The 27,526-nt window shown below is 42.0% G+C and overlaps 2 protein-coding genes across 6 annotated transcripts in view; both read right to left on the reverse strand.

Moving 5' to 3' along the window:
- LOC116359599 (zinc finger protein 710) overlaps positions 1–11,510 on the reverse strand; it is a 44,991-nt gene extending 33,481 nt beyond the window's left edge. For both annotated transcript variants that reach the window (XM_031812480.1, XM_031812479.1), the window contains exon 1: positions 11,086–11,510. In XM_031812480.1, coding sequence (XP_031668340.1) covers positions 11,086–11,343 — 258 coding nt within the window. In that variant the 5' untranslated portion in view covers positions 11,344–11,510. The remainder of the gene's footprint in view (positions 1–11,085) is intronic.
- Positions 11,511–19,428: 7,918 nt separating this feature from the next.
- Positions 19,429–27,526, reverse strand: part of LOC109883161 (WD repeat-containing protein 93) — a 51,959-nt gene continuing 43,861 nt past the window's right edge. For all 4 annotated transcript variants that reach the window (XM_031812463.1, XM_031812464.1, XM_031812465.1 and 1 more), the window contains exons 14-15: positions 26,533–26,731; positions 19,429–20,549 (exon numbers count right to left, since the gene is read on the reverse strand). In XM_031812463.1, the coding sequence (XP_031668323.1) occupies positions 20,459–20,549; positions 26,533–26,731 (290 nt within the window). In that variant the 3' untranslated portion in view covers positions 19,429–20,458. The remainder of the gene's footprint in view (positions 20,550–26,532; positions 26,732–27,526) is intronic.

Below are 27,526 nucleotides of genomic sequence, written 5' to 3' on the forward strand. Positions count from 1 at the left end.
AGGAGGTAGACTACCAGGTTAAACATTCAACACACCTGCTGTAAGGTAGGAGGTAGACTACCAGGTTAAACATTCACCTGCTGTAAGGTAGGAAGTAGTCTACCAGGTTAAACATTCACCTGCTGTAAGGTAGGAGGTAGACTACCAGGTTAAACATTCAACACACCTGCTGTAAGGTAGGAGGTAGACTACCAGGTTAAACATTCACCTGCTGTAAGGTAGGAGGTAGTCTACCAGGATAAACATTCAACACACCTGCTGTAAGGTAGGAGGTAGTCTACCAGGATAAACATTCACCTGCTGTAAGGTAGGAAGTAGGCGACCAGGTTAAACATTCACCTGCTGTAAGGCAGGAAGTAGACTACCAGGTTAAACATTTACCTGCTGTAAGGTAGGAGGTAGACTACCAGGTTAAACATTCACCTGCTGCAAAGTAGGAGGTAGTCTACCAGGTTAAACATTCAACACACCTGCTGTAAGGTAGGACGGAGTCTACCAGGTTAAACATTCACCTGCTGTAAGGTAGGAGGTAGTCTACTAGGATAAACATTCAACACACCTGCTGTAAGGTAGGAGGTAGTCTACTAGGATAAACATTCACCTGCTGTAAGGTAGGAGGTAGTCTACCAGGTTAAACATTCACCTGCTGTAGGGTAGGAGGTAGTCTACCAGGTTAAACATTCACCTGCTGTAGGGTAGGAGGTAGAATACCAGGTTAGACATTCACCTGCTGTAAGGTAGGAGGTAGTCTACTAGGATAAACATTCACCTGCTGTACGGTAGGAGGTAGTCTACTAGGATAAACATTCACCTGCTGTAAGGTAGGAGGTAGTCTACCAGGTGAAACATTCACCTGCTGTAAGGTAGGAGGTATTCTACCAGGTTAAACATTCAACACACCTGCTGTAAGGTAGGAGGTAGACTACCAGGTTAAACATTCAACACACCTGCTGTAAGGTACGGGGTATACTACCAGGTTAAACATTCAACACACCTGTTGTAAGGTAGGAGGTAGTCTACCAGGGTAAACATTCACCTGCTGTAAGGTATGAGGTAGTCTACCAGGTTAAACAATCAACACACCTGCTGTAAGGTAGGAGGTAGTCTACCAGGGTAAACATTCACCTGCTGTAAGGTAGGAGGTAGACTACCAGGTTAAACATTCACCTGCTGTAAGGTAGGAGGTAGTCTACCAGGGTAAACATTCAACACACCTGCTGTAAGGTAGGAGGTAGAATACCAGGTTAAACATTCACCTGCTGTAAGGCAGGAAGTAGACTACCAGGTTAAACATTCACCTGCTGTAAGGTAGGAAGTAGACTACCAGGTTAAACATTCACCTGCTGTAAGGCAGGAAGTAGACTACCAGGTTAAACAATCAACCCCCCCTTGCTGTAAAGTAGGAGGTAGTCTACCAGGATAAACATTCACCTGCTGTAAGGTAGGAGGAAGACTACCAGGTTAAACATTCACCTGCTGTAATGTAGGAGGTAGACTACCAGGTTAAACATTCAACACACCTGCTGTAAGGTAGGAGGTATTCTACCAGGTTAAACATTCACCTGCTGTAAGGTAGGAGGTAGATTACCAGGTTAAACATTCAACACACCTGCTGTAAGGTAGGAGGTATTCTACCAGGTTAAACATTCACCTGCTGTAAGGTAGGAAGTAAACTACCAGGTTAAACATTCAACACACCTGCTGTAAGGTAGGAGGTAGACTACCAGGTTAAACATTCACCTGCTGTAAGGTAGGAGGTAGTCTACTAGGATAAACATTCAACACACCTGCTGTAAGGTAGGAGGTAGTCTACTAGGATAAACATTCACCTGCTGTAAGGTAGGAGGTAGTCTACCAGGTTAAACATTCACCTGCTGTAGGGTAGGGGATAGAATACCAGGTTAGACATTCACCTGCTGTAAGGTAGGAGGTATTCTACCAGGTTAAACATTCAACACACCTGCTGTAAGGTAGGAGGTATTCTACCAGGTTAAACATTCACCTGCTGAAAGGTAGGAGGGAGTCTACCAGGTTAAACATTCAACACACCTGCTGTAAGGTAGGAGGTAGACTACCAGGTTAAACATTCAACACACCTGCTGTAAGGTAGAAGGTAGACTACCAGGTTAAACATTCACCTGCTGTAAGGTAGGAGGAAGACTACCAGGTTAAACATTCACCTGCTGTAATGTAGGAGGTAGACTACCAGGTTAAACATTCAACACACCTGCTGTAAGGTAGGAGGTATTCTACCAGGTTAAACATTCACCTGCTGTAAGGTAGGAGGTAGATTACCAGGTTAAACATTCAACACACCTGCTGTAAGGTAGGAGGTATTCTACCAGGTTAAACATTCACCTGCTGTAAGGTAGGAGGTAGTCTACTAGGATAAACATTCAACACACCTGCTGTAAGGTAGGAGGTAGTCTACTAGGTTAAACATTCACCTGCTGTAAGGTAGGAGGTAGTCTACTAGGTTAAACATTCACCTGCTGTAAGGTAGGAGGTATTCTACCAGGTTAAACCTTCACCTGCTGTAAGGTAGGAAGTAGACTACCAGGTTAAACATTCAACACACCTGCTGTAAGGTAGGAGGTAGACTACCAGGTTGAACATTCAACACACCTGCTGTAAGGTAGGAGGTAGTCTACCAGGTTAAACATTCACCTGCTGTAAGGTATGAGGTAGTCTACCAGGTTAAACAATCAACACACCTGCTGTAAGGTAGGATGGTAGACTACCAGGTTAAACATTCACCTGCTGTAAGGTAGGACGTAGACTACCAGGTTAAACATTCACCTGCTGTAAGGTAGGAAGTAGTCTACCAGGTTAAACATTTAACACACCTGCTGTAAGGTAGGAGGTAGACTACCAGGTTAAACATTCACCTGCTGTAAGGTAGGAGGTATTCTACCAGGTTAAACATTCACCTGCTGTAAGGTAGGAGGTAGTCTACCAGGTTAAACATTCACCTGCTGTAAGGTAGGAGGTAGACTACCAGGTTAAACATTCACCCGCTGAAAGGTAGGAGGGAGTCTACCAGGTTAAACATTCACCTGCTGTAATGTAGGAGGTAGATTACCAGGTTAAACATTCAACACACCTGCTGTAAGGTAGGAGGTAGACTACCAGGTTAAACATTCAACACACCTGCTGTAAGCTAGGAGGTAGACTTCCAGGTTAAACATTCAACACACCTGCTGTAAGGTAGAAGGTAGACTACCAGGTTAAACATTCACCTGCTGTAAGGTAGGAGGAAGACTACCAGGTTAAACATTCACCTGCTGTAATGTAGGAGGTAGACTACCAGGTTAAACATTCAACACACCTGCTGTAAGGTAGGAGGTATTCTACCAGGTTAAACATTCACCTGCTGAAAGGTAGGAGGGAGTCTACCAGGTTAAACATTCACCTGCTGTAATGTAGGAGGTAGATTACCAGGTTAAACATTCAACACACCTGCTGTAAGGTAGGAGGTAGACTACCAGGTTAAACATTCAACACACCTGCTGTAAGGTAGGAGGTAGACTACCAGGTTAAACATTCAACACACCTGCTGTAAGGTAGAAGGTAGACTACCAGGTTAAACATTCACCTGCTGTAAGGTAGGAGGAAGACTACCAGGTTAAACATTCACCTGCTGTAATGTAGGAGGTAGACTACCAGGTTAAACATTCAACACACCTGCTGTAAGGTAGGAGGTATTCTACCAGGTTAAACATTCACCTGCTGTAAGGTAGGAGGTAGATTACCAGGTTAAACATTCAACACACCTGCTGTAAGGTAGGAGGTATTCTACCAAGTTAAACATTCACCTGCTATAAGGTATGAAGTAGTCTACCAGGTTAAACATTCACCTGCTGTAAGGTAGGAGGTAGTCTACTAGGTTAAACATTCACCTGCTGTAAGGTAGGAGGTAGTCTACCAGGTTAAACATTCACCTGCTGTAGGGTAGGAGGTAGTCTACCAGGTTAAACATTCAACATAGTTTTACTGGACCATTAAAATGTGTTCTATGTATTGGTTCCATAGACTACAGTTCTACTGCACCTTCCTCCTCTCACCAATGGGCCCAGCAGGTTCTAATGATGACAGTGTAACATAATAGGTTATAGACAGTAGAGATCTAATAGGTTATAGACAGTAGAGCTCTAATAGATTATAGACAGTAGAGATCTAATAGGTTATTGACAGAAATCTAATACAGTAGATTACAGACAGTAGAGCTCTAATAGGTTCTAGACCGTAGAGATCCAATAGGTTGTAGACAGTAGAGATCTAATAGGTTATAGACAGTAGAGATCTAATAAATTATGGATAGTAGAGATCTAATAGATTAGACAGTAGAGATTAATAGAGTATAGACAGTAGAGATCTAATAGAGTATAGACAGTAGAGATCTAATAGAGTATAGACAGTAGAGATCTAATAGATTATGGACAGCAGAGATCTAATAGAGTATAGACAGTAGAGATCCAATAGGTTATAGACAGTAGAGATCTAATAGGCTATAGATAGTATAGATCTAATAGATTAGACAGTAGAGATCTAATAGATTATGGACAGTAGAGATCTAATAGATTATTGACAGTAGAGATCTAATAGGTTATATACAGTATAGATCTAATAGACTATAGACAGTAGAGATCTAATAGACTATAGACAGTAGAGATCTAATAGACTATAGACAGACTATAGACAGTAGAGATCTAATAGACTATAGACAGTAGAGATCTAATAGATTATAGACAGTAGAGATCTAATAGACTATAGACAGTAGAGATCTAATAGACTATAGACAGTAGAGATCTAATAGATTATAGACAGTAGAGATCTAATAGACTATAGACAGTAGATATCTAATAGACTATAGACAGTAGAGATCTAATAGATTATAGACAGTAGAGATCTAATAGATTATGGACAGTAGAGATCTAATCCCTTATACTACCCACCACTGCGACCTGTATGCTCTAGTCGGCTGGCCCTCGCTACATATTCGGCGCCAGACCCACTGGCTCCAGGTCATCTATAAATCTATGCTAGGTAAAGCTCCGCCTTATCTCAGCTCACTGGTCACGATAACAACACCCACCCGTAGCACACGCTCCAGCAGGTATATCTCACTGGTCATCCCCAAAGCCAACACCTCACATTTCATTTTTATGATTAGAGTGATGATAACAACTGTTGAGTTCATTAATTAAGAGAGAGTCAGTGGGCTGAACACAAGACTATAACAAGACGACAGTACACTATGCCCTCGCAAGAATCCAAACTTAATTTTGTTCTTGCACTTTCCACTTTACTATGAAAACTGGTTGATGGTGGACTACAGGAAACGGAGAACCAAGCACGCCCCCATTCACATCGACAGGGCTGTAGTGGAGCGGGTTGAGAGCTTTAGGCTCCTCGGTGTCCACATCACTAAGGACCTACAGTACCTTCAGAAAGTATTCACACCTCTTGACTTTTTCCACATTTTGACCAGGGACGTTTTCCAATGCCTCGTAAAGAAGGGCACCTATTGGTAGATGGATATTGAACATTGAATATCCCTTTGCACATGGTGAAGTTATTCATTACAATTTGGATGGCGTATCATTATACCCAGTCACTACAAAGATACAGACGTCCTTCCTAACTCAGTTGTCAGAGAGAAAGGAAACTGTTCAGGGATTTCACAAGGCCAACTGTAACTTTAAAACAGTTACAGAGTTGAGTGAAAATGGTGTAACAGCATCTCTTCAATATCAGGAGGTTGGCCCCCTAAGACCGCCTACAGATGCACCATTGAGAGCATCCTGTCAGTCTATCACAGCCTGGTAGGTTTGGGTGATATAAAGATTATCATACCTTCATACCGACCTTGTGCCATCCAGGGACATTCGGTAATACCAGCACTGAACACCAGGGCCGCTATGTTGGAACCCCACTGAGCCTCTGTAATCCGAAGGTTAGCAATACTAACAAGTACATGTGAAATCGCATTCAGAATGCTACAGTAACTCCATTCTAAGCAGCGCATTGCCAACATTTTATAGAGTCTCTGACCTAAACCATGCTGAACAAAAATATAAATGCAACATGATGCAAGTGTTGGTCCCATGTTTCATGAGCTGAAAAAATATATATCACAGAAATGTTCCATACGCACAAAAAGCTTATTTCTCAAAAATATTGTGGACGGATTTGTTTACATATCTGTTAGTGAGCATTTCTCCTTTGCCAAGATATTCTATCCACCTCACAGGTGTGTTTTATCAAAAAGCTGATTAAACAGCCTGACCATTACACAGGTGCACCTTGTGCTGGGGACAATAAAAAGGCCACTGTAAAATGTGCAGTTTTGTCACACAACACAATGCCACAGATGTCTCAAGTTTTGAGGAAGCGTGCAATTGGCATGCTGACTGCAGAAATTTCCACCAGAGCTGTTGCCAGAGAATTTCATGTTAATTTCTTTACATTGTTTTAGATAATTAATTTTGCAGTACATCCACCTGGCCTCACAACCGCAGACCACGTGTATGGCTTTTGTGGGCAAGCGGTTTGCTGATGTCAACGTTGTGAACAGAGTGCCCCATGGTGGGGTTATGGTATGGGTATGGTATGCATTTTATCGATGGCAATTTGAATGCACAGAGATACCGTGACGAGATCCTGAGGCCCATTGTCGTGATATTCATCCGCCACGATCACCTTATGTTTCAGTATGATAATGTACAGCCTGTTTGTCCTGTCCAGTCCATCACCTCATGTTTCAGTATGATAATGTACAGCCTGTTTGTCCTGTCCAGTCCATCACCTCATGTTTCAGCATGATAATGTACAGCCTGTTTGTCCTGTCCAGTCCATCACCTCATGTTTCAGTATGATAATGTACAGCTTGTTTGTCCTGTCCAGTCTAGAGGTCGACTGATTATGATTTTTCAACGCCAATACTGATACCGATTATTGGAGGACCAAAAAAGCCGATACCGATTAATCGGCCGATTAAAAAATATATATATATATATATATATATATATATATATATATATATATATATATATATATATATATATATATATATATATATTTGTACTAATGACAATTACAACAATACTGAATGAACACTTATTTTTACTTAATATAATGCATCAATAAAATCAATTTAGCCTCAAGTAAATAATGAAACATGTTCAATTTGGTTTAAATAATGCAAAAACAAAGTGTTGGAGAAGAAAGTAAAAGTGCAATATGTGCTATTTAAGAAACTAACGTTTCAGTTCCTTGCTCAGAACATGAGAACATATGAAAGCTGGTGGTTCCTTTTAACATGAGTCTTCAATATTCCCAGGTAAGAAGTTTTAGGCTGTAGTTACTATAGGAATTATAGGACTATTTCTCTCTGTACCATTTGTATTTCATTAACCTTTGAATATTGGATGTTCTTATAGTCACTTTAGTATTGCCAGTGTAACAGTATAGCTTCCGCCCCTCTCCTCGCTCCTCCCTGGGCTCGAATCAGCAACACAACGAAGCAGTGTTACCCATGCAGAGCAAAGGAAACAACCACTCCAAGGCTCAGAGCGAGTGAAGTTTGAAAGGCTATTAGCGCGCGCTAACTAGGTAGCCATTTCACTTCGGTCACACCAGTCTCATCTCGGGAGTTGATAGGCTTGAAGTCATAAACAGCGCAATGCTTGACGCACAATGAAGAGCTGCTGGCAAAACGCACGACAGTGCTGTTTGAATGAATGTTTATGCACCTGCTTCTGCCTACCACCGCTCAGTCAGATACATAGATGCTTGTATGCTCCGTCAGATTATATGCAACACAGGACACGCTAGATAATATCTAGTAATATCATCAACCATGTGTAGTTAACTAGTGATTATGATGGATTGCTTTTTATAAGATAAGTTTAATGCTAGCTAGCAACTTACCTTGGCTTACTGCATTTGTGTAACAGTCAGTCTCCTTGTGGAGTGCAACGAGAGAGAGGTCGTTATTGCGTTGGACTAGTTAACTGTAAGGTTGCAAGATTGGATCCCCCGAGCTGACAAGGTGAAAATCTGTTGTTCTGCCCCTGAACGAGGCAGTTAACCCACCGTTTCTAGGCCGTCATTGAAAATATGAATGTGTTCTTAACTGACTTGCCAAGTTAAATAAAGATTAAATAAAAGGTGTAAAAATAACTAAAAAACGGCACCCAAAAATACCGATTTCCGATTGTTATGAAAACTTGAAATAGGCCCTAATTAATCGGCCATTCCGATTATTCGGTCGACCTGTAGTCCAGTCCATCACCTCATGTTTCAGCATGATAATGCACAGCTTGTTTGTCCTGTCCAGTCCATCACCTCATGGTTCAGCATGATAATGCACAGCCTGTCTGTCCTGTCCATCACAGGGTTCGTATAGTGTTCTGTCTGTCCTGTCCAATCCATCACCTCATGTTTCAGTTTGATAATGCACAACTTGTTTGTCCTGTCCAATCCATCACCTCATGTTTCAGTTTGATAATGCACAGCTTGTTTGTCCTGTCCAATCCATCACCTCATGTTTCAGTTTGATAATGCACAGCTTGTTTGTCCTGTCCAATCCATCACCTCATGTTTCAGCATGATAATGCACAGCTCCATGCCATTACTATAATCTACTATACCACCTCCATGACATTATTATAATCTACTGTACCACCTCCATGACATTACTATAATCTACTATACTACCTCCATGACATTACTATTATCTACTGTCCCACCATGACATTACTATTACTATAATCTACTGTACCAGCTCCATGACATTACTGTTACTATAATCAACATGACCACCTCCATGACATTACTGTTACTATAATCAACATGACCACCTCCATGACATTACTGTTACTATAATCAACATGACCACCTCCATGACATTACTATTACTATAATCTACTGTACCACCTCCATGACATTACTATAATCTACTGTACCACCTCCATGACATTACTATAATCTACTGTACCACCTCCATGACATTATTATAATCTACTATACCACCTCCATGACATTACTATAATCTACTGTACCACCTCCATGACATTACTATTACTATAATCTACTGTACCACCTCCATGACAATACTATAATCTACTGTACCACCTCCATGACATTACTATAATCTACTGTACCACCTCCATGACAATACTATAATCTACTGTACCACCTCCATGACAATACTATAATCTACTGTACCACCTCCATGACATTACTATAACCTACTGTACCACCTCCATGACATTACTATTACTATAACCTACTGTACCACCTCCATGACAATACTATAATCTACTGTACCACCTCCATGACATTACTATAATCTACTGTACCACCTCCATGACATTACTATTACTATAACCTACTGTACCACCTCCATGACATTACTATAATCTACTGTACCACCTCCATGACATTACTATTACTATAATCTACTGTACCACCTCCATGACAATACTATTACTATAATCTACTATACCACCTCCATGACAATACTATAATCTACTGTACCAACTCCATGACATTACTGTAATCTACTATACCACCTCCATGACATTACTATAATCTACTGTACCACCTCCATGACATTACTATTACTATAACCTACTGTACCACCTCCATGACAATACTATTACTATAATCTACTGTACCACTTCCATGACATTACTATAATCTACTGTACCACCTCCATCACAATACTATAACCTACTATACCACCTCCATGACATTACTATAACCTACTGTACCACCTCCATGACATTACTATTACTATAACCTACTGTACCACCTCCATGACATTACTATAATCTACTGTACCACCTCCATGACAATACTATAACCTACTATACCACCTCCATGACATTACTATAACCTACTGTACCACCTCCATGACATTACTATTACTATAACCTACTGTACCACCTCCATGACATTACTATAATCTACTGTACCAACTCCATGACATTACTGTAATCTCCAGTACCAGACTATCAACTCATAAACCAGATGTTCAGTAGCACCTGGTATGCAGTGCACTACCTGCGACAGTGTTTATTCACCAAGATCTGACTACTATTAATGATCTATTACATTGGGCGTACCTGTAATGCAGAACAATAATCCATATCACTGTGTTGCCTAAATATCTGTCACTGACTGTATTGTGGGTGCAATTCATTATCAGGTAGAACAGAAAAGCAGCAGTACTCCAGACCTCCTAGGGCCAGATCTGTGTTCCCCTGGACTAGATTATAACTGTAGTTGAGGCTAATGCTGATGCTTCACAAAAGACTAGAGATTGGGTCAGAAATCCATTCATTTGGAACAAGAAGCATCAGCCTCGAGTCTATTGCATGTTGATGCAATGGAGTGTCTGCAACAACGTATCTTCACCAACTCAGACCTGGCAGACCTACATTATCAGTTTCAAAGTAGCCTAACCATTCCTCCATGGTCGTACCAAATGTATCCACCAGCACAAAAAAAACATCGGGACTTGTTTCAATTGGTTGGTCATTATTAGCCTCTGAACACGCGCTGTATCTTTAAATGGGCCGATAACTTAAATGGGCCGATAACAGGAAAACTAAGTTGAAGAAAGACAGGTTCTGGACGGGCCTACTAAAGATAGGTCCGGCCAGACCCGCTAGTGGCATGGAGCGCTCAGCTCTGAGATGGGAATACCTAGTGTGGCCTCGCTACTCGTTTATGGGTCTCTTTCACACTCCCTCCATCCCCCCCTCACGACGCCATCGGTTTGTGGCATGGGTCATAGAATGTGGAAGTCAAATAAAAGACGACATTTTGGCTACATAGTGGCTGACGTAGACGTGCTTTTTGTTTACAAGCCGATGTTAACCGCCATAAAGAGACAACCGCGTAAACAAGCACATTACACACTCGCGATACACAGAGAGCCATTTCCAAACCGAGTGAAAAGGAATGAGATAAATGACGCTAGACTAGAAACACTGTCGCCTCTCCGGCCGGTCTACTCTATTCGCTCTGTTGTTTCCTTCCTTTATTTCACCAATTAACAGATATTCAACTCACCTGGTTCCAAAAGAGGTTTATGGTGGCGAAGTGATTGTGGTGGGTGTTAATATGAGAAACCAGTTTGAACGTGGTGTCCCCCGTTGACGTTGTATGTAGAGCAGGACGGAAGGAGGAAGGGATTGAAAGAGGGGTGACGTAAATGAAGAAACAACAGAGACCTCCTCCTCGCTGGCAGACAGGAGAGAAGTGCTGATAAACTGACATAGAGAATAGACACCTCGTTAGTATTGCCATTTTTACTAAGATATAATACATTTATCACCTTTACTTTCTTTTTAGTCATAGAACACGGTAGGCCAATAGGCTCCAACTCAAGGTCTGCCCCTAGCGGACTAAAACTCATTCCATGGTGAAGGAAGTTTATGGTGAACTTCACCAACAGAGTGGAGCAGAGACCAGGCTTTGCGGAATCTCGCTCCGACTTCATCGATTCGCTCAAGGTCAATAAGTAAAGGGATGACATGACGTGTGCCTTTGTGTCCAATCAAATCACACGCTCTAACAGCTGGTGACAACCATTCAAATGTACATCATTACAGGCGCCAGTAAACAATACATTTGTTCCATAACTTTATTGACTTGGCACATTTCTGTCCAGACTCTAGAGATACTGAGAAATAAGAGAGAGAAATCATATATATATTTATTTTTTTACATATTACAATAATTTTATTATAGGTTTCATTTACACACTTCATCGGATTTACATTGACACGTGTGCTGAGTTGCCACCTTCGAGAAACGGAAACCGGTGGTTGTATTCACGTTTATTGAAAATGTATGGATTTCAGCAAGCAAAGAAAGGAAAGCAACTGTTGTTACAAAGGTCTCTAACCATGGAGTGGACTTTGGTCCCAAGGTCTGCCACATGCAACCAATAGAGGCAATAATTATTCAAATGTTCTTCTCATTACTCTCTATTTATAACTGATAATAATAATAATCGATGTAGTCGGGGCTAGATTCCGCAAAGCCTGGTCTCTTCTCCACTCTGTTGGTGAATTTCGTAAACTTCCATTACCATGGAGTGGAGTTTGGTCCGCAAGGTCTGCAACCAATATTGGCATTAATTATTAACATTTTCTTCTCATTACTCTCTATTTATAACTGATACTAATAATGAATAATATCTCATTAAGTCCTTATTGGGCGTTGAGCCACCCGAGGGCGCTCTAGCACAATATACCCTGCAGACAGGCTTGGTGCAGACCATAGAGAATAATAGAGGCCCCTAGTCGCCAAAAGGTTCTATTAATATAGGTTCTATTTAATATAGTTAACTGGGTGGGACTTCCAACTTTATTGGCTGATCCATCCCGATAACCCTGTTGGAGTCATGTCCTATCTGGATCAGCCAATCATGAAGAAAAATTACTACTTCAATATGGAGATTGCCTCAATGGCGCTGCCCATGCTGTTATGCTATAATGGGAGAGATTTGATTTGATTTGATGCTATAATGGCAACAGATATAAAGATGAGTCCTCTATCTATCTCTATGGCGCAGGCCCAGACCTGCCTTGTATTTTTGAAGGAGAGTAATTCCTTCATGTTTAAGGTTCAGTTGGATTCAGTTATGATAGATCTATTAGAATTCTTTAGATATTCAGCAGCTATGATTGGTGTGACTGAACACTGAACTCTTGATGTGCATACAGTAGTCTAAAGGCCATTCTATAATGAACTTGATTTAATTTTTAAAAAACATTTATTTATTCAAGGTAGCCCAATTGAGACCAGGGTCTCATTCCCAATGGTGCTCTGAGAACAAACACCAGAGTCCTAAACTGCCCTTGTGGTACCAGGGAAACATTTGTTGAAATCGGTGTGGAATAACTTGACTGGCCTGCACAGAGCCTTGACCTCAACCGAATCGAACACCTTTGGGATGAATTGGAATGCCGACTGCGAGCCAGTCATTTCGCTACACCCACAATAACATCTGCTAAACACGTTATGTGACCAATAACATTTTATTTGAATCAAGATGCAAGGAATTTTGTAGGTTATTCCAACTAAGGGCGGCACTAAAACTAATGGATGAATTACCTAATTATGTTGAGACCAGAGGGACCTCAAGAGTTAACCAATCCTGCGAGCAGGTTTCGTAGCTCATTCTTTTATACATTAGCAATGAAGTTAGGTAAGTTGGAAGCTTGTGTAGTAGGCCTTGGTTAACAAAAGGGGGGTAATTCATGGGACAAGAGTAGTGGCTGCTTCCACTGCTCCAGAGTCCAATGGCGGCGCGCTTTACACCACTCTAGCCGACGCTTGGCATTGCGCATGGTGATCTTAGGCTTGTGTGTGGCTGCTTGGCCATTGAAACGCATTTGACAAATCCCCTGACAAACAGTTATTGTGCTGACGTTGCTTCCAGAGGCAGTTTGGAACTCGGTAGTGAGTGTTGCAACCGAGGACAGATGATTTTTATGCTGTACACGCTTCAGCACTTGGAGGTCCCGTTCTGTGAGCTTGTATGGCCTACCACTTCTCGGCAGAGCCGTTGTTGCTCATAGACGTTTCCACTTCACAATAACAGCACATACACGGAACCCAAACCGGCTGCGCGCGTGCGCCATCATGCATACATTTACTTTGTCCCCCTACACCAAATGCGATCATGACATGCAGGTTAAAATATGTTATTATGTTATTCTATAGACCATACTGTATTAATGATACCAGGGTAGGTTACTTTATGTTAGTCTATAGACCATACTGTATTAATGATACCAGGGTAGGTTGCTTTACGTTAGTCTATAGACCATACTGTATTCAAATCCAAATCAAATCAAATGTATTTGTCACATACACATGGTTAGCAGATGTTAATGCGAGGGTAGCGAAATGCTTGTGCTTCTAGTTCCGACAATGCAGTAATAACCAACGAGTAATCTAACTAACAATTCCAAAGTTACTACCTTATACACACACAAGTGTAAAGGGATAAAGAATATGTACATAAAGATATATGAATGAGTGATGGTACAGAGCGGCATAGGCAAGATGCAGTAGATGGTATCGAGTACAGTATATACATATGAGATGAGTATGTAAACAAAGTGGCATAGTTAAAGTGGCTAGTGATACATGTATTACATGAAGATGCAGTAGGTGATATAGAGTACAGTATATACGTATACATATGAGATGAATAATGTAGGGTATGTAAACATTATATTAAGTAGCATTGTGGCTAGTGATATATTTTACATCAATTCCCATTATTAAAGTGGCTGGAGTTGAGTCAGTGTGTTGGCAGCAGCCACTCAATGTTAGTGGTGGCTGTTTAACAGTCTGATGGCCTTGAGATAGAAGTTTTTTTTCAGTCTCTCGGTCCCAGCTTTGATGCACCTGTACTGACCTCGCCTTCTGGATGATAGCGGGGTGAAAAGGCAGTGGCTCGGGTGGTTGTTGTCCTTGATGATCTTTATTTCCTTCCTGTGACATCGGGTGGTGTAGGTGTCCTGGAGGGCAGGTAGTTTGCCCCCGGTGATGCGTTGTGCAGACCTCACTACCCACTCACCACTACCCGCCTTACGGTTGTGGGCGGAGCAGTTGCCGTACCAGGCGGTGATACAGCCCGACAGGATGCTCTCGATTGTGCATCTGTAGAAGTTTGTGAGTGCTTTTGGTGACAAGCCGAATTTCTTCAGCCTCCTGAGGTTGAAGAGGCGCTGCTGCGCCTTCTTCACGATGCTGTCTGTGTGGGTGGACCAATTCAGTTTGTCTGTGATGTGTACGCCGAGGAACTTAAAACTTACTACCCTCTCCACTACTGTCCCGATGTGGATAGGGGGGTGTTCCCTCTGCTGTTTCCTGAAGTCCACAATCATCTCCTTAGTTTTGTTGACGTTGAGTGTGAGGTTATTTTCCTGACACCACACTCCAAGGGCCCTCACCTCCTCCCTGTAGGCCGTCTCGTCGTTGTTGGTAATCAAGCCTACCACTGTTGTATCGTCCGCAAACTTGACGATTGAGTTGGAGGCGTGCGTGGCCACGCAGTTGTGGGTGAACAGGGAGTACAGGAGAGGGCTCAGAACGCACCCTTGTGGGGCCCCAGTGTTGAGGATCAGCGGGGTGGAGATGTTGTTACCTACCCTCACCACCTGGGGGTGGCCCGTCAGGAAGTCCAGTACCCAGTTGCACAGGGTAGGTTACTTTATGTTTATGTTACTTTATGTTATTCTATAGACCATACTGTATTAATGATACCAGGGTAGGTTACTTTATGTTAGTCTATAGACCATACTGTATTAATGATACCAGGGTAGGTTACTTTATGTTAGTCTATAGACCATACTGTATTAATGATACCAGGGTAGGTTACTTTATGTTAGTCTATAGACCATACTGTATTAATGATACCAGGGTAGGTTACTTTATGTTAGTCTATAGACCATACTGTATTAATGATACCAGGGTAGGTTACTTTATGTTAGTCTATAGACCATACTGTATTAATGATACCAGGGTAGGTTACTTTATGTTAGTCTATAGACCATACTGTATTAATGATACCAGGGTAGGTTACTTTATGTTAGTCTATAGACCATACTGTATTAATGATACCAGGGTAGGTTACTTTATGTTATTCTATAGACCATACTGTATTAATGATACCAGGGTAGGTTACTTTATGTTAGTCTATAGACCATACTGTATTAATGATACCAGGGTAGGTTACTTTATGTTATTCTATAGACCATACTGTATTAATGATACCAGGGTAGGTTACTTTATGTTATTCTATAGAACATACTGTATTAATGATACCAGGGTAAGTTACTTTATATCTCCCGAGTGGCGCAGCGGTCTAAGGCACTGCATCTCAGTGCAAGAGGTGTCACTACAGTCCCTGGTACAAATCCAGGCTGTATCACATCTGGCTGTGATTGGGAGTCCCATAGGGCACGGCACAACTGGCCCAGCGTCGTCCGGGTTTGGCCGGGATGGCCGTCATTGTAAATAAGAATTTGTTCTTAATAACTGACTTACCTAGTTAAGAAAAGGTGCAATGTTGTTACAGCAGTATGGCAATAGTTGGTGCCCAGTTGCATATGCCTCCAGGGCTCTGACAACTTCTGAGTGTAACTATGCTCAGATTGTGAAAGAGGCATGTGAGAAATCCCATGTGTTTATGTGGTGAAACACATCATAAACCTTTGGTTAATATTGTAAAGAAGGGTCTCACATATACACCACCAAGGGTACAGAGACTGTTTCTAAAACTTCAGAAATATTACTTGCAACTCGAGTACAGGCTAGGGAAAGAATTGTTTTGGCAGACACATTGTCCAGAGCTTTTGACAGCTCAGAACCAAACCAAATATAGGAGCAGGACGAGACCATACATGGAAACCTTATCAGAAAGAGTTGCCCTGTCTCAGATGAAATGTGGGCAGTTATTTCACCTGCTACTGCAAAATATGAGTGTTTGCAAAAGGTGATTTAAGCCATAACATGCGGGTGGTGTGTACAAGCTATACCCTTATGGTCAATACAGGATGAGCCATCTGCTTGATGGAATTCTGTTTAAGGTTCAAGAATTCTGATACCAAGTGTGTTACATAAAAACATGCTGATCAAAATACTGTGGCAAGAAAACGTATGTGAACCGTTTGGAATGACCTGGATTTCTGCAGAAATAACCTCAACTAAACGGATCAGACCTGCACAACGGTCAGGAGGGATTTTGGACCATTCCTCTTTACAAAACTGTTTCAGTTCAGCAATATTCTTGGGATGTCTAGTGTGAACTGTTCTCTTGTGGTCATGCCACAGCATCTCAATCGGGTTGAGATCAGGACTGTGTCTCCGCAGAAGGCGTATTTTCTTCTGTTGAAGCCATTTTGTTGTTGATGTATTTCTGTGTTTTGGGTCGTTGTCCTGTTGCATCACCCAACTTCTGTTGAGTTTCAATTGGCAGACAGATAGCCTAATATTCTCCTACAAAATATCTTGATAAACTTGGGAATTCATTTTTCCGGCGACGATAGCAAGCTGTCCAGGCCGTGAGGCAGCAAATCAGACCCAAACCATGATGTTCCCTCCACCATACTTTACAGTTGGGATGAGGTTTTGATGTTGGTGTGCTGTGCCTTTTTTTCTCCACACATAGTGTTGTTTGTTCCTTCCAAACAACTAAACTGTTTCATCTGAATATTTTGCCAGAAGCGGTGTGGAACATTCAGGTGCTCTTTTGCGAACTTCAGACATACAGCAATGGTTTTTTGCACTGCAGTGGCTTCTTCCGTGGTGTCCTCCCATGAACACCATTCTTGTTTAGTGTTTTACGTATTGTAGACTCGTCAACAGAGTTGTTAGCATGTTCCAGAGACTTCTTTAAGTCTTTAGCTGACACTAGGATTCTTCTTAACCTCATTGAGCATTCTGCTCTTTGCTCTTGCAGTCCTCTTTGCAGGATGGCCAGTCCTAGGAAGAGTAGCAACAGTGCTGAACTTTCTCCATTTATAGACAATTTGCCTTACCGTGGACTGATGAACATCAAGGCTTTTAGGGATACTTTTGTAACCCTTTCCAGCTCTATGCAAGTCAACAATTCTTGAACTTGGGTCTTCTGAAATCTCTTTTGTTCGAGACATAGTTCACATCAGGCAATGCTTCTTGCAAATAGCAAACTAAAATGTTTTTTTTATTTTTTATAGGGCAAGGCAGCTCCAACCAACATCTCCAATCTCGTCTCAATGATTGGACTCTAGGTTAGCTGACTCCAATTATCTTTTGTAGAAGTCATTAGCCTAGGGGTTCACATACTTTTTCCAACCTACACTGAATGTTTAAATGATGTATTCAATATAGACAAGAAAAATACAATTTGTGTGTTATTAGTTTTAGCAGACTGTTTGTTTGTCTGTTGTTGTGACTTAGATGAAGATCAGATCTAATTTTATGACCAAATTATGCAGAAATCCAGTACATTCCAAGAGGTACTTTTTCTTGCCACTGTACATGAGGGCCATCTAGGGATTGAAAAGTCCAAATTACGTGCATAAGCAGTGTTATTCTGGCCCAATATGAATGCTGATATAGAGCATAGAGCAGTCAGAGCCTGTGAAACATGCCAGAAATAATTTGAGTCAAATATCTAGCAATGTGCATGAAAGATCTGGTCTAATCAACAATCTAATATTATTTGTCACATGAGCTGAATACAACAGGTGTAGACTTGAAATGCTTCCTTACGAGCCCTTTCCCAACGATACAGAGTTCAAAAGTCTGAACATTTGTATTGGTTTAGCCCAGGCCCTTTACCGCTACCAGTCAATGCCTAGGCAGATGGCACAAACGGGGCAGTTTGATTGGGCAGAGCAAGAGTTCAGTCTGTTTCCATCAATAGCAAGCGCGAGGGGGAGGGGACTGAGCTTGGAAGTTAGAATGGGTAACTGATTCTGAGCTGGTTTTGAAGTTAGAATGGATAACTGATTCTGAGCTGGTTTTGAAGTTAGAATGGGTAACTGATTCTGAGCTGGTTTTGAAGTTAGAATGGGTAACTGATTCTGAGCTGGTTTGAGCTGCAGTTAATGGCCAACCCAGGAATGGCAGACAGCTGTGACCATTTGCTGGACTGTAAATTACGTGTATGTGTAGAATATAAACTGTGTGGCTAAGAAGAGTTGATCATCGAGTTTCGAGACCAGATCGCAACTCTTGCCGCGTTCAAATCAACTGGGAACTCAAAAAAACTCAAACTGGGAAAAATCTAATGGAACATTGGTCATCCAACTCCTACTTTTTCCAGAGTTCCCAGTTGTTTTGAACAAGGCATCTATATACGGGCAATTCTAGTTTCCTCTGGATCTCTGTTGTATCTTCTTGTCTAAGAAATATTAAAGAAAACTGTTCTTTAAAACACAAGTCCTTCTTTATCCAAGGTAACCGGAGCCGTACAAGTAGAGTGCTTTGAGCTGGAATCTCCCTCTGCCCAACTGCTGTACGCGGGCTGCGTGTCCCCTAGGCCGATTCAAGGCGGTCGGTCACATTTAGGACACAATATAATGGATTATTTTACAGAAACATGGTTGTCAGAGAAAGATGACGTTCCATAGCTAAGTGAATGTGAGAAGAGTAGAGGGATAAACTGAAAATCTGTTTTTTCCTTGGACACAAAGTGTCATGCTCAGCAGAGCGGACTGTGGCATTACCTTCGATTAGGGGCGAAGACAGGGTTAGGTTTTCTCATAAATAAATAGTCATATTGGAGACTTCTGAGGCATGATACCTCAGAAGGATGTAGATGTTAGGCTAAGACAGAACACCCTGTCAATATAAGGAACGTTTGTTTGGTGTGAGACACTTGGTTGTGTATTTACAATTTAGTCTTAATCTCCCAATTTATTCAAAGCCCTATCAAAGCATGGTCCATTCTTCAGTGGATCTAAGAAAGCAGATGTAAGAACCCATACATTATTGCCTGTAACATATGCTAACATCAAACCTAATAATGTAAAACCTTCCATTACCGCTTTTCCTAAAAGTCAAGATGCCAACCTGGAAGAACACAGGTTACGCTGAGGGAGATGTAGTATTCAATCAATATATCCTGTAGGTTTTCATGTGTCAGTCTATGTAGTGACGGAAGACATGTGGACGTGGTAATGTCCTGCTTGTGGTGGTTCTGTAAGAGGGGAACAGGGTGTTGGTTCTGTAAGACGGGAACAGGGTGTTGGTTCTGTAAGAGGGGAACAGGGTGTTGGTTCTGTAAGAGGGGAACAGGGTGTTGGTTCTGTAAAATAGTAAAAGGGTGTTGGTTCAGTAAGAGGGTAACAGGGTGTTGGTTCTGTAAGAGGGGAACAGGGTGTTGGTTCTGTAAAATAGTAAGAGGGTGTTGGTCCAGTAAGAGGGTAACAGGGTGTTGGTTCTGTAAGAGGGGAACAGGGTGTTGGTTCTGTAAGATGGTAACAGGGTGTTGGTTCTGTAAGAGGGTAACAGGGTGTTGGTTCTGTAAGATGGTAACAGGCTGTTGGTTCTGTAAGAGAGTAACAGGGTGTTGGTTCTGTAAAATGGTAACAGGGTGTTGGTTCTGTAAGACGGGAACAGGGTGTTGGTTCTGTAAGAGGGGAACAGGGTGTTGGTTCTGTAAGAGGGGAACAGGGTGTTGGTTCTGTAAAATAGTAACAGGGTGTTGGTTCAGTAAGAGGGTAACAGGGTGTTGGTTCTGTTAGATGGTAACAGGCTGTTGGTTCTGTAAAATGGAAACAGGGTGTTGGTTCTGTAAGAGGGTAACAGGGTGTTGGTTCTGTAAAATGGTAACAGGGTGTTGGTTCTGTAAGAGGCTAACAGCTTGTTGTCAGTTCTGTTAGATGGTAACAGCTTGTTGTCAGTTCTGTTAGATGGTAACAACTTGTTGTCAGTTCTGTAAGAGCACCATGGCGGCATGCTCTTGGAGCTGGTTCCATGTCTCAGTCATGACTTTGTTTCTCTCCTCCACAGATGGAACTCTGAAACACAATACAGACAAACACACAAAGCCAGAACAATTACAGTATATACAATAGAATACTGTAGAAATCACCAATTACACAATACACAGACACACAACCAGGACAGTTGTACGCAACAGACTACTGTAGAAAACCCCCAGGACTATTACACACAAAACAAATCAAATCAAATTTATTTGTCACATACACATGGTTAGCAGATGTTAATGTGAGTGTAGCGAAATGCTTGTGCTTCTAGTTCCGACAATGCAGTAATAACGAACAAGTAATCTAACTAACAATTCCAAAAAAAAACTACTGTCTTATACACAGTGTAAGGGGATAAAGAATATGTACATAAGGATATATAAATGAGTGATGGTACAGAGCAGCATAGGCAAGATACAGTAGATGATATCGAGTACAGTATATACATATGAGATGAGTATGTAAACAAAGTGGCATAGTTAAAGTGGCTAGTGATACATGTATTACATAAGGATGCAGTCGATGATATAGAGTACAGTATCTACGTATGCATATGAGATGAATAATGTAGGGTAAGTAACATTATATAAGGTAGCATTGTTTAAAGTGGCTAGTGATATATTTACATCATTTCCCATCAATTCCCATGATTAAAGTGGCTGGAGTAGAGTCAGTGGCATTGACAGTGTGTTGGCAGGAGCCACTCAATGTTAGTGGTGGCTGTTTAACAGTCTGATGGCCTTGAGATAGAAGCTGTTTTTCAGTCTCTCGGTCCCAGCTTTGATGCACCTGTACTGACCTCGCCTTCTGGATGACAGCGGGGTGAACAGGCAGTGGCTCGGGTGGTTGATGTCCTTGATGATCTTTATGGCCTTCCTGTAGCATCGGGTGGTGTAGGTGTCCTGGAGGGCAGGTAGTTTGCCCCCGGTGATGCGTTGTGCAGACCTCACTACCCTCTGGAGAGCCTTACGGTTGAGGGCGGTGCAGTTGCCATACCAGGCGGTGATACAGCCCGCCAGGATGCTCTCGATTGTGCATCTGTAGAAGTTTGTGAGTGCTTTTGGTGACAAGCCGAATTTCTTCAGCCTCCTGAGGTTGAAGAGGCGCTGCTGCGCCTTCTTCACGATGCTGTCTGTGTGAGTGGACCAATTCAGTTTGTCTGTGATGTGTATGCCGAGGAACTTAAAACTTGCTACCCTCTCCACTACTGTTCCATCGATGTGGATGGGGGGGTGTTCCCTCTGCTGTTTCCTGAAGTCCACAATCATCTCCTTAGTTTTGTTGACGTTGAGTGTGAGGTTATTTTCCTGACACCACACTCCGAGGGCCCTCACCTCCTCCCTGTAGGCCGTCTCGTCGTTGTTGGTAATCAAGCCTACCACTGTTGTGTCGTCCGCAAACTTGATGATTGAGTTGGAGGCGTGCGTGGCCACGCAGTCGTGGGTGAACAGGGAGTACAGGAGAGGGCTCAGAACGCACCCTTGTGGGGCCCCAGTGTTGAGGATCAGCGGGGAGGAGATGTTGTTGCCTACCCTCACCACCTGGGGGCGGCCCGTCAGGAAGTCCAGTACCCAGTTGCACAGGGCGGGGTCGAGACCCAGGGTCTCGAGCTTGATGACGAGCTTGGAGGGTACTATGGTGTTGAATGCCGAGCTGTAGTCGATGAACAGCATTCTCACATAGGTATTCCTCTTGTCCAGATGGGTTAGGGCAACAATAGACTACGGTAGAAAACCCCCAGGACTATTACACACAATACAACAGACTACTGTAGAAAAAACCCCAGGACTATTACACACAATAAAACAGACTACTGTAGAAAAAACCCCAGGACTATTACACACAATACAACAGACTACGGTAGAAAACCCCCAGGAATATTACACACAATACAACAGACTACTGTAGAAAAACCCCCAGGACTATTACACACAATACAACAGACTACTGTAGAAAACCCTGTGTTAAAACCACGTATTAAACCTCTCCTTGGGACCCAATACAACAGGCCAACACGTATTAAACCTCTCCTTGAGACCCAATACAACAGGCCAAGGCCAACACGTATTAAACCTCTCCTTGGGACCCAATACAACAGGCCAACACGTATTAAACCTCTCCTTGGGACCCAATACAACAGGCCAACACGTATTAAACCTCTCCTTGAGACCCAATACAACAGGCCAAGGCCAACACGTATTAAACCTCTCCTTGGGACCCAATACAACAGGCCAACACGTATTAAACCTCTCCTTGGGACCCAATACAACAGGCCAAGGCCAACACGTATTAAACCTCTCCTTGGGACCCAATACAACAGGCCAACATGTTTTAAACCTCTCCTTGAGACTCAATAAGTTAACTTGTAAACTAATCATCAAGCCCTTGACTAGGTCAATCATTGAGTTAACTTGTCAACTAATCATCAAGCCCTTGACTAGGTCAATTATTGAGTTAACGTGTCAATTAATCATCAAGCCCTTGACTAGGTCAATCATTGAGTTAACTTGTCAATTAATCATCAAGCCATTGACTAGGTCAATCATTGAGTTAACTTGTCAACTAATCATCAAGCCCTTGACTAGGTCAATCATTGAGTTAACTTGTCAATTAATCATCAAGCCATTGACTAGGTCAATCATTGAGTTAACTTGTCAACTAATCATCAAGCCCTTGACTAGGTCAATCATTGAGTTAACTTGTCAACTAATCATCAAGCCCTTGTCTAGGTCAATCATTGAGTTAACTTGTTAACTAATCGTCAAGCCCTTGACTAGGTCAATCATTGAGTTAACTTGTTAACTAATCGTCAAGGCCTTGACTAGGTCAATCATTGAGTTAACTTGTCAACTAATCGTCAAGCCCTTGACTAGGTCAATCATTGAGTTAACTTGTCAATTAATCATCAAGCCATTGACTAGGTCAATCATTGAGTTAACTTGTCAACTAATCATCAAGCCCTTGACTAGGTCAATCATTGAGTTAACTTGTCAATTAATCATCAAGCCATTGACTAGGTCAATCATTGAGTTAACTTGTCAACTAATCATCAAGCCCTTGACTAGGTCAATCATTGAGTTAACTTGTCAACTAATCATCAAGCCCTTGACTAGGTCAATCATTGAGTTAACTTGTCAATTAATCATCAAGCCATTGACTAGGTCAATCATTGAGTTAACTTGTCAACTAATCATCAAGCCCTTGACTAGGTCAATCATTGAGTTAACTTGTTAACTAATCGTCAAGCCCTTGACTAGGTCTATCATTGAGGTAACTTGTCAATTAATCATCAAGCCATTGACTAGGTCAATCATTGAGTTAACTTGTTAACTAATCGTCAAGCCCTTGACTAGGTCAATCATTGAGTTAACTTGTTAACTAATCGTCAAGCCCTTGACTAGGTCAATCATTGAGTTAACTTGTCAACTAATCATCAAGCCCTTGACTAGGTCAATCATTGAGTTAACTTGTCAATTAATTATCAAGCCATTGACTAGGTCAATCATTGAGTTAACTTGTCAACTAATCATCAAGCCCTTGACTAGGTCAATCATTGAGTTAACTTGTCAATTAATCATCAAGCCCTTGACTAGGTCAATCATTGAGTTAACTTGTCAACTAATCATCAAGCCCTTGACTAGGTCAATCATTGAGTTAACTTGTCAATTAATCATCAAGCCATTGACTAGGTCAATCATTGAGTTAACTTGTCAACTAATCATCAAGCCCTTGACTAGGTCAATCATTGAGTTAACTTGTTAACTAATCGTCAAGCCCTTGACTAGGTCAATCATTGAGTTAACTTGTCAATTAATCATCAAGCCATTGACTAGGTCAATCATTGAGTTAACTTGTTAACTAATCGTCAAGCCCTTGACTAGGTCAATCATTGAGTTAACTTGTTAACTAATCGTCAAGCCCTTGACTAGGTCAATCATTGAGTTAACTTGCCAACTAATCATCAAGCCCTTGACTAGGTCAATCATTGAGTTAACTTGCCAACTAATCATCAAGCCCTTTACTAGGTCAATCATTGAGTTAACTTGTCAACTAATCATCAAGCCCTTGACTAGGTCAATAATTGAGTTAACTTGTCAATTAATCATCAAGCCATTGACTAGGTCAATCATTGAGTTAACTTGTCAACTAATCATCAAGCCCTTGACTAGGTCAATCATTGAGTTAACTTGTCAATTAATCATCAAGCCATTGACTAGGTCAATCATTGAGTTAACTTGTCAACTAATCATCAAGCCCTTGACTAGGTCAATCATTGAGTTAACTTGTTAACTAATCGTCAAGCCCTTGACTAGGTCAATCATTGAGTTAACTTGTCAACTAATCACCAAGCCCTTGACTAGGTCAATCATTGAGTTAACTTGTCAACTAATCACCAAGCCCTTGACTAGGTCAATCATTGAGTTAACTTGTTAACTAATCGTCAAGCCCTTGACTAGGTCAATCATTGAGTTAACTTGTTAACTAATCGTCAAGCCCTTGACTAGGTCAATCATTGAGTTAACTTGTCAATTAATCATCAAGCCATTGACTAGGTCAATCATTGAGTTAACTTGTTAACTAATCGTCAAGCCCTTGACTAGGTCAATCATTGAGTTAACTTGTCAACTAATCATCAAGCCCTTGACTAGGTCAATCATTGAGTTAACTTGTCAATTAATCATCAAGCCCTTGACTAGGTCAATCATTGAGTTAACTTGTCAATTAATCATCAAGCCATTGACTAGGTCAATCATTGAGTTAACTTGTCAACTAATCATCAAGCCCTTGACTAGGTCAATCATTGAGTTAACTTGTTAACTAATCGTCAAGCCCTTGACTAGGTCAATCATTGAGTTAACTTGTCAACTAATCATCAAGCCCTTGACTAGGTCAATCATTGAGTTAACTTGTCAATTAATCATCAAGCCCTTGACTAGGTCAATCATTGAGTTAACTTGTCAATTAATCATCAAGCCATTGACTAGGTCAATCATTGAGTTAACTTGTCAACTAATCATCAAGCCCTTGACTAGGTCAATCATTGAGTTAACTTGTTAACTAATCGTCAAGCCCTTGACTAGGTCAATCATTGAGCTAGTTCAGGTCTACAACAACATTGTGAAATGTCTGGGGGTCCCCGAGGAGCTTTGAAAAACACTGACCCAAGTCATACTGGTAAAAGCAGTGTGTGTGGCTCTCTTTTCATTAGAGTTTCTGATTATTCCCCCAGGCACCTGCAACAAGCCCATTCAGATGTGCCACAGCTTTTCCTAGTTTCATGTTATATCAGACCAATTCCATGCCATATGACGTCACCATGTTATAACTAGACCACTGACATACTGTTGATGGGTTCTGACTTCAAAACACATGTTACTGGGGGAGAGAGAGGGGGGGATGCAGAACATTTACATTCTGACATAACATGTTATTGTTAGACACCAGGTATCCTATGGAAAGGAGAAGGGCCTCAGTCTGGGACGAGTCAACAGGACGGCCGTGAGTTGGGGAGGAGTGAGGGATTTGGGCCGAGGTCAGATGAAGTGAGAAAGAACAGGCATCACTAAAGTCCTGTCCAGCAACAGAGATGTTTTGGCTGTCCAGATGTGCAAGGAGGAGACTCAGCATAGGAGGAAGGGTAAATTCCAGTGCTTGTTTAAATACGTTTTTGTCTGTTCAGCTGTCTGACCCATTGGGTGAATACATTTGGTTTGAGCTTTTCCTACCGTTAGTTTGTACTCAGGTTCTAAATAAACAAACACAGTATTAAATACCGGTTGTTTCACACTCTGATGTCATCAACTCTGTTTCAGTGTTTAACAGGAACAAACAATCAGAGATTCATTTTGACGCGTGTCTGGATGAGTCCAAACTGATCTGGAAAGACAACATATTATTGTGATAATGGCGTTTAGCTGTAGGTACAGTAATAGCAGTTGGACTGACAGTTGTTCCTGCACCTAGAAAGGCTAAATAAATCAGTTCTTAAACAGAGCTGAGCCTGTAAACAAACCTTTGTTGGAAATAGAGGTTGCATGTTTCCTCCAAGTTAGAGGTGCCTGTCCCTGATTGGCCCTGGGGTGATGATGCTCTGCCGACATATTCGTGTCTGTACGGCTTGACGACAGCAGCATCTCGGAGACGGAACACAAAGAGTCGACTCCCTCTGTCCTCCCCCTCCTCCCCACTGTCAGGACCGGGACGCTGATCACCTGGGGGAGAAGGAATTGCTTAATATCTCACCATTAAAACTGAATTGAGTTATTTTATATAATAGTTAAAGGCTATGTTGATATCCTGTAGGTCAGTAAATGTAAACTAACGATATTTTCCATTTAAAATATATTAGACCATAAAGAGGGGATCAGTTGCTGGTCACCGGAGGTAGAAAAGCCTGGAACCACGTTCAGAGGGCCAGTCCTCTCCTGGTTGTACCTGGTAGAGAGGAACCGGGCTCAGAGGGCCAGTCCTCTCCTGGCTGTACCTGGTAGAGAGGAACCGGGCTCAGAGGGCCAGTCCTCTCTTGGCTGTACCTGGCAAAGGGGAACCAGGCTCAGAGGGCCAGTCCTCTCCTGGCTGTACCTGGTAGAGAGTAACCGGGCTCAGAGGGCCAGTCCTCTCTTGGCTGTACCTGGTAGAGAGGAACCGGGCTCAGAGGTCCAGTCCTCTCTTGGCTGTACCTGGTAGAGAGGAACCGGGCTCAGAGGGCCAGTCCTCTTCTGTACCGGTGGAGATTTAAGAGCATATAACACCATTAAGGCCAGATGGTTTTTCATGACATGACATCAGGTGTGTTGCTTTAGAACCATGAGGTAAAGAAGACGTGAGGTAAAGTAAGAACAAAACCCAAGCACTCCTAGTAGCTGGGCCAGCGCCGTTACTATCTACCAGAGCCGTTACTATCTACCAGCAACATTACTATGTACCAGCAACATTACTATCTACCAGCAACATGACTATCTACCAGAGCCGTTACTATCTACCAGAGCCGTTACTATCTACCAGCA

Source organism: Oncorhynchus kisutch, unplaced genomic scaffold (assembly GCF_002021735.2).
Source record: "Oncorhynchus kisutch isolate 150728-3 unplaced genomic scaffold, Okis_V2 Okis03b-Okis08b_hom, whole genome shotgun sequence".
Lineage (NCBI taxonomy): Eukaryota > Metazoa > Chordata > Actinopteri > Salmoniformes > Salmonidae > Oncorhynchus > Oncorhynchus kisutch.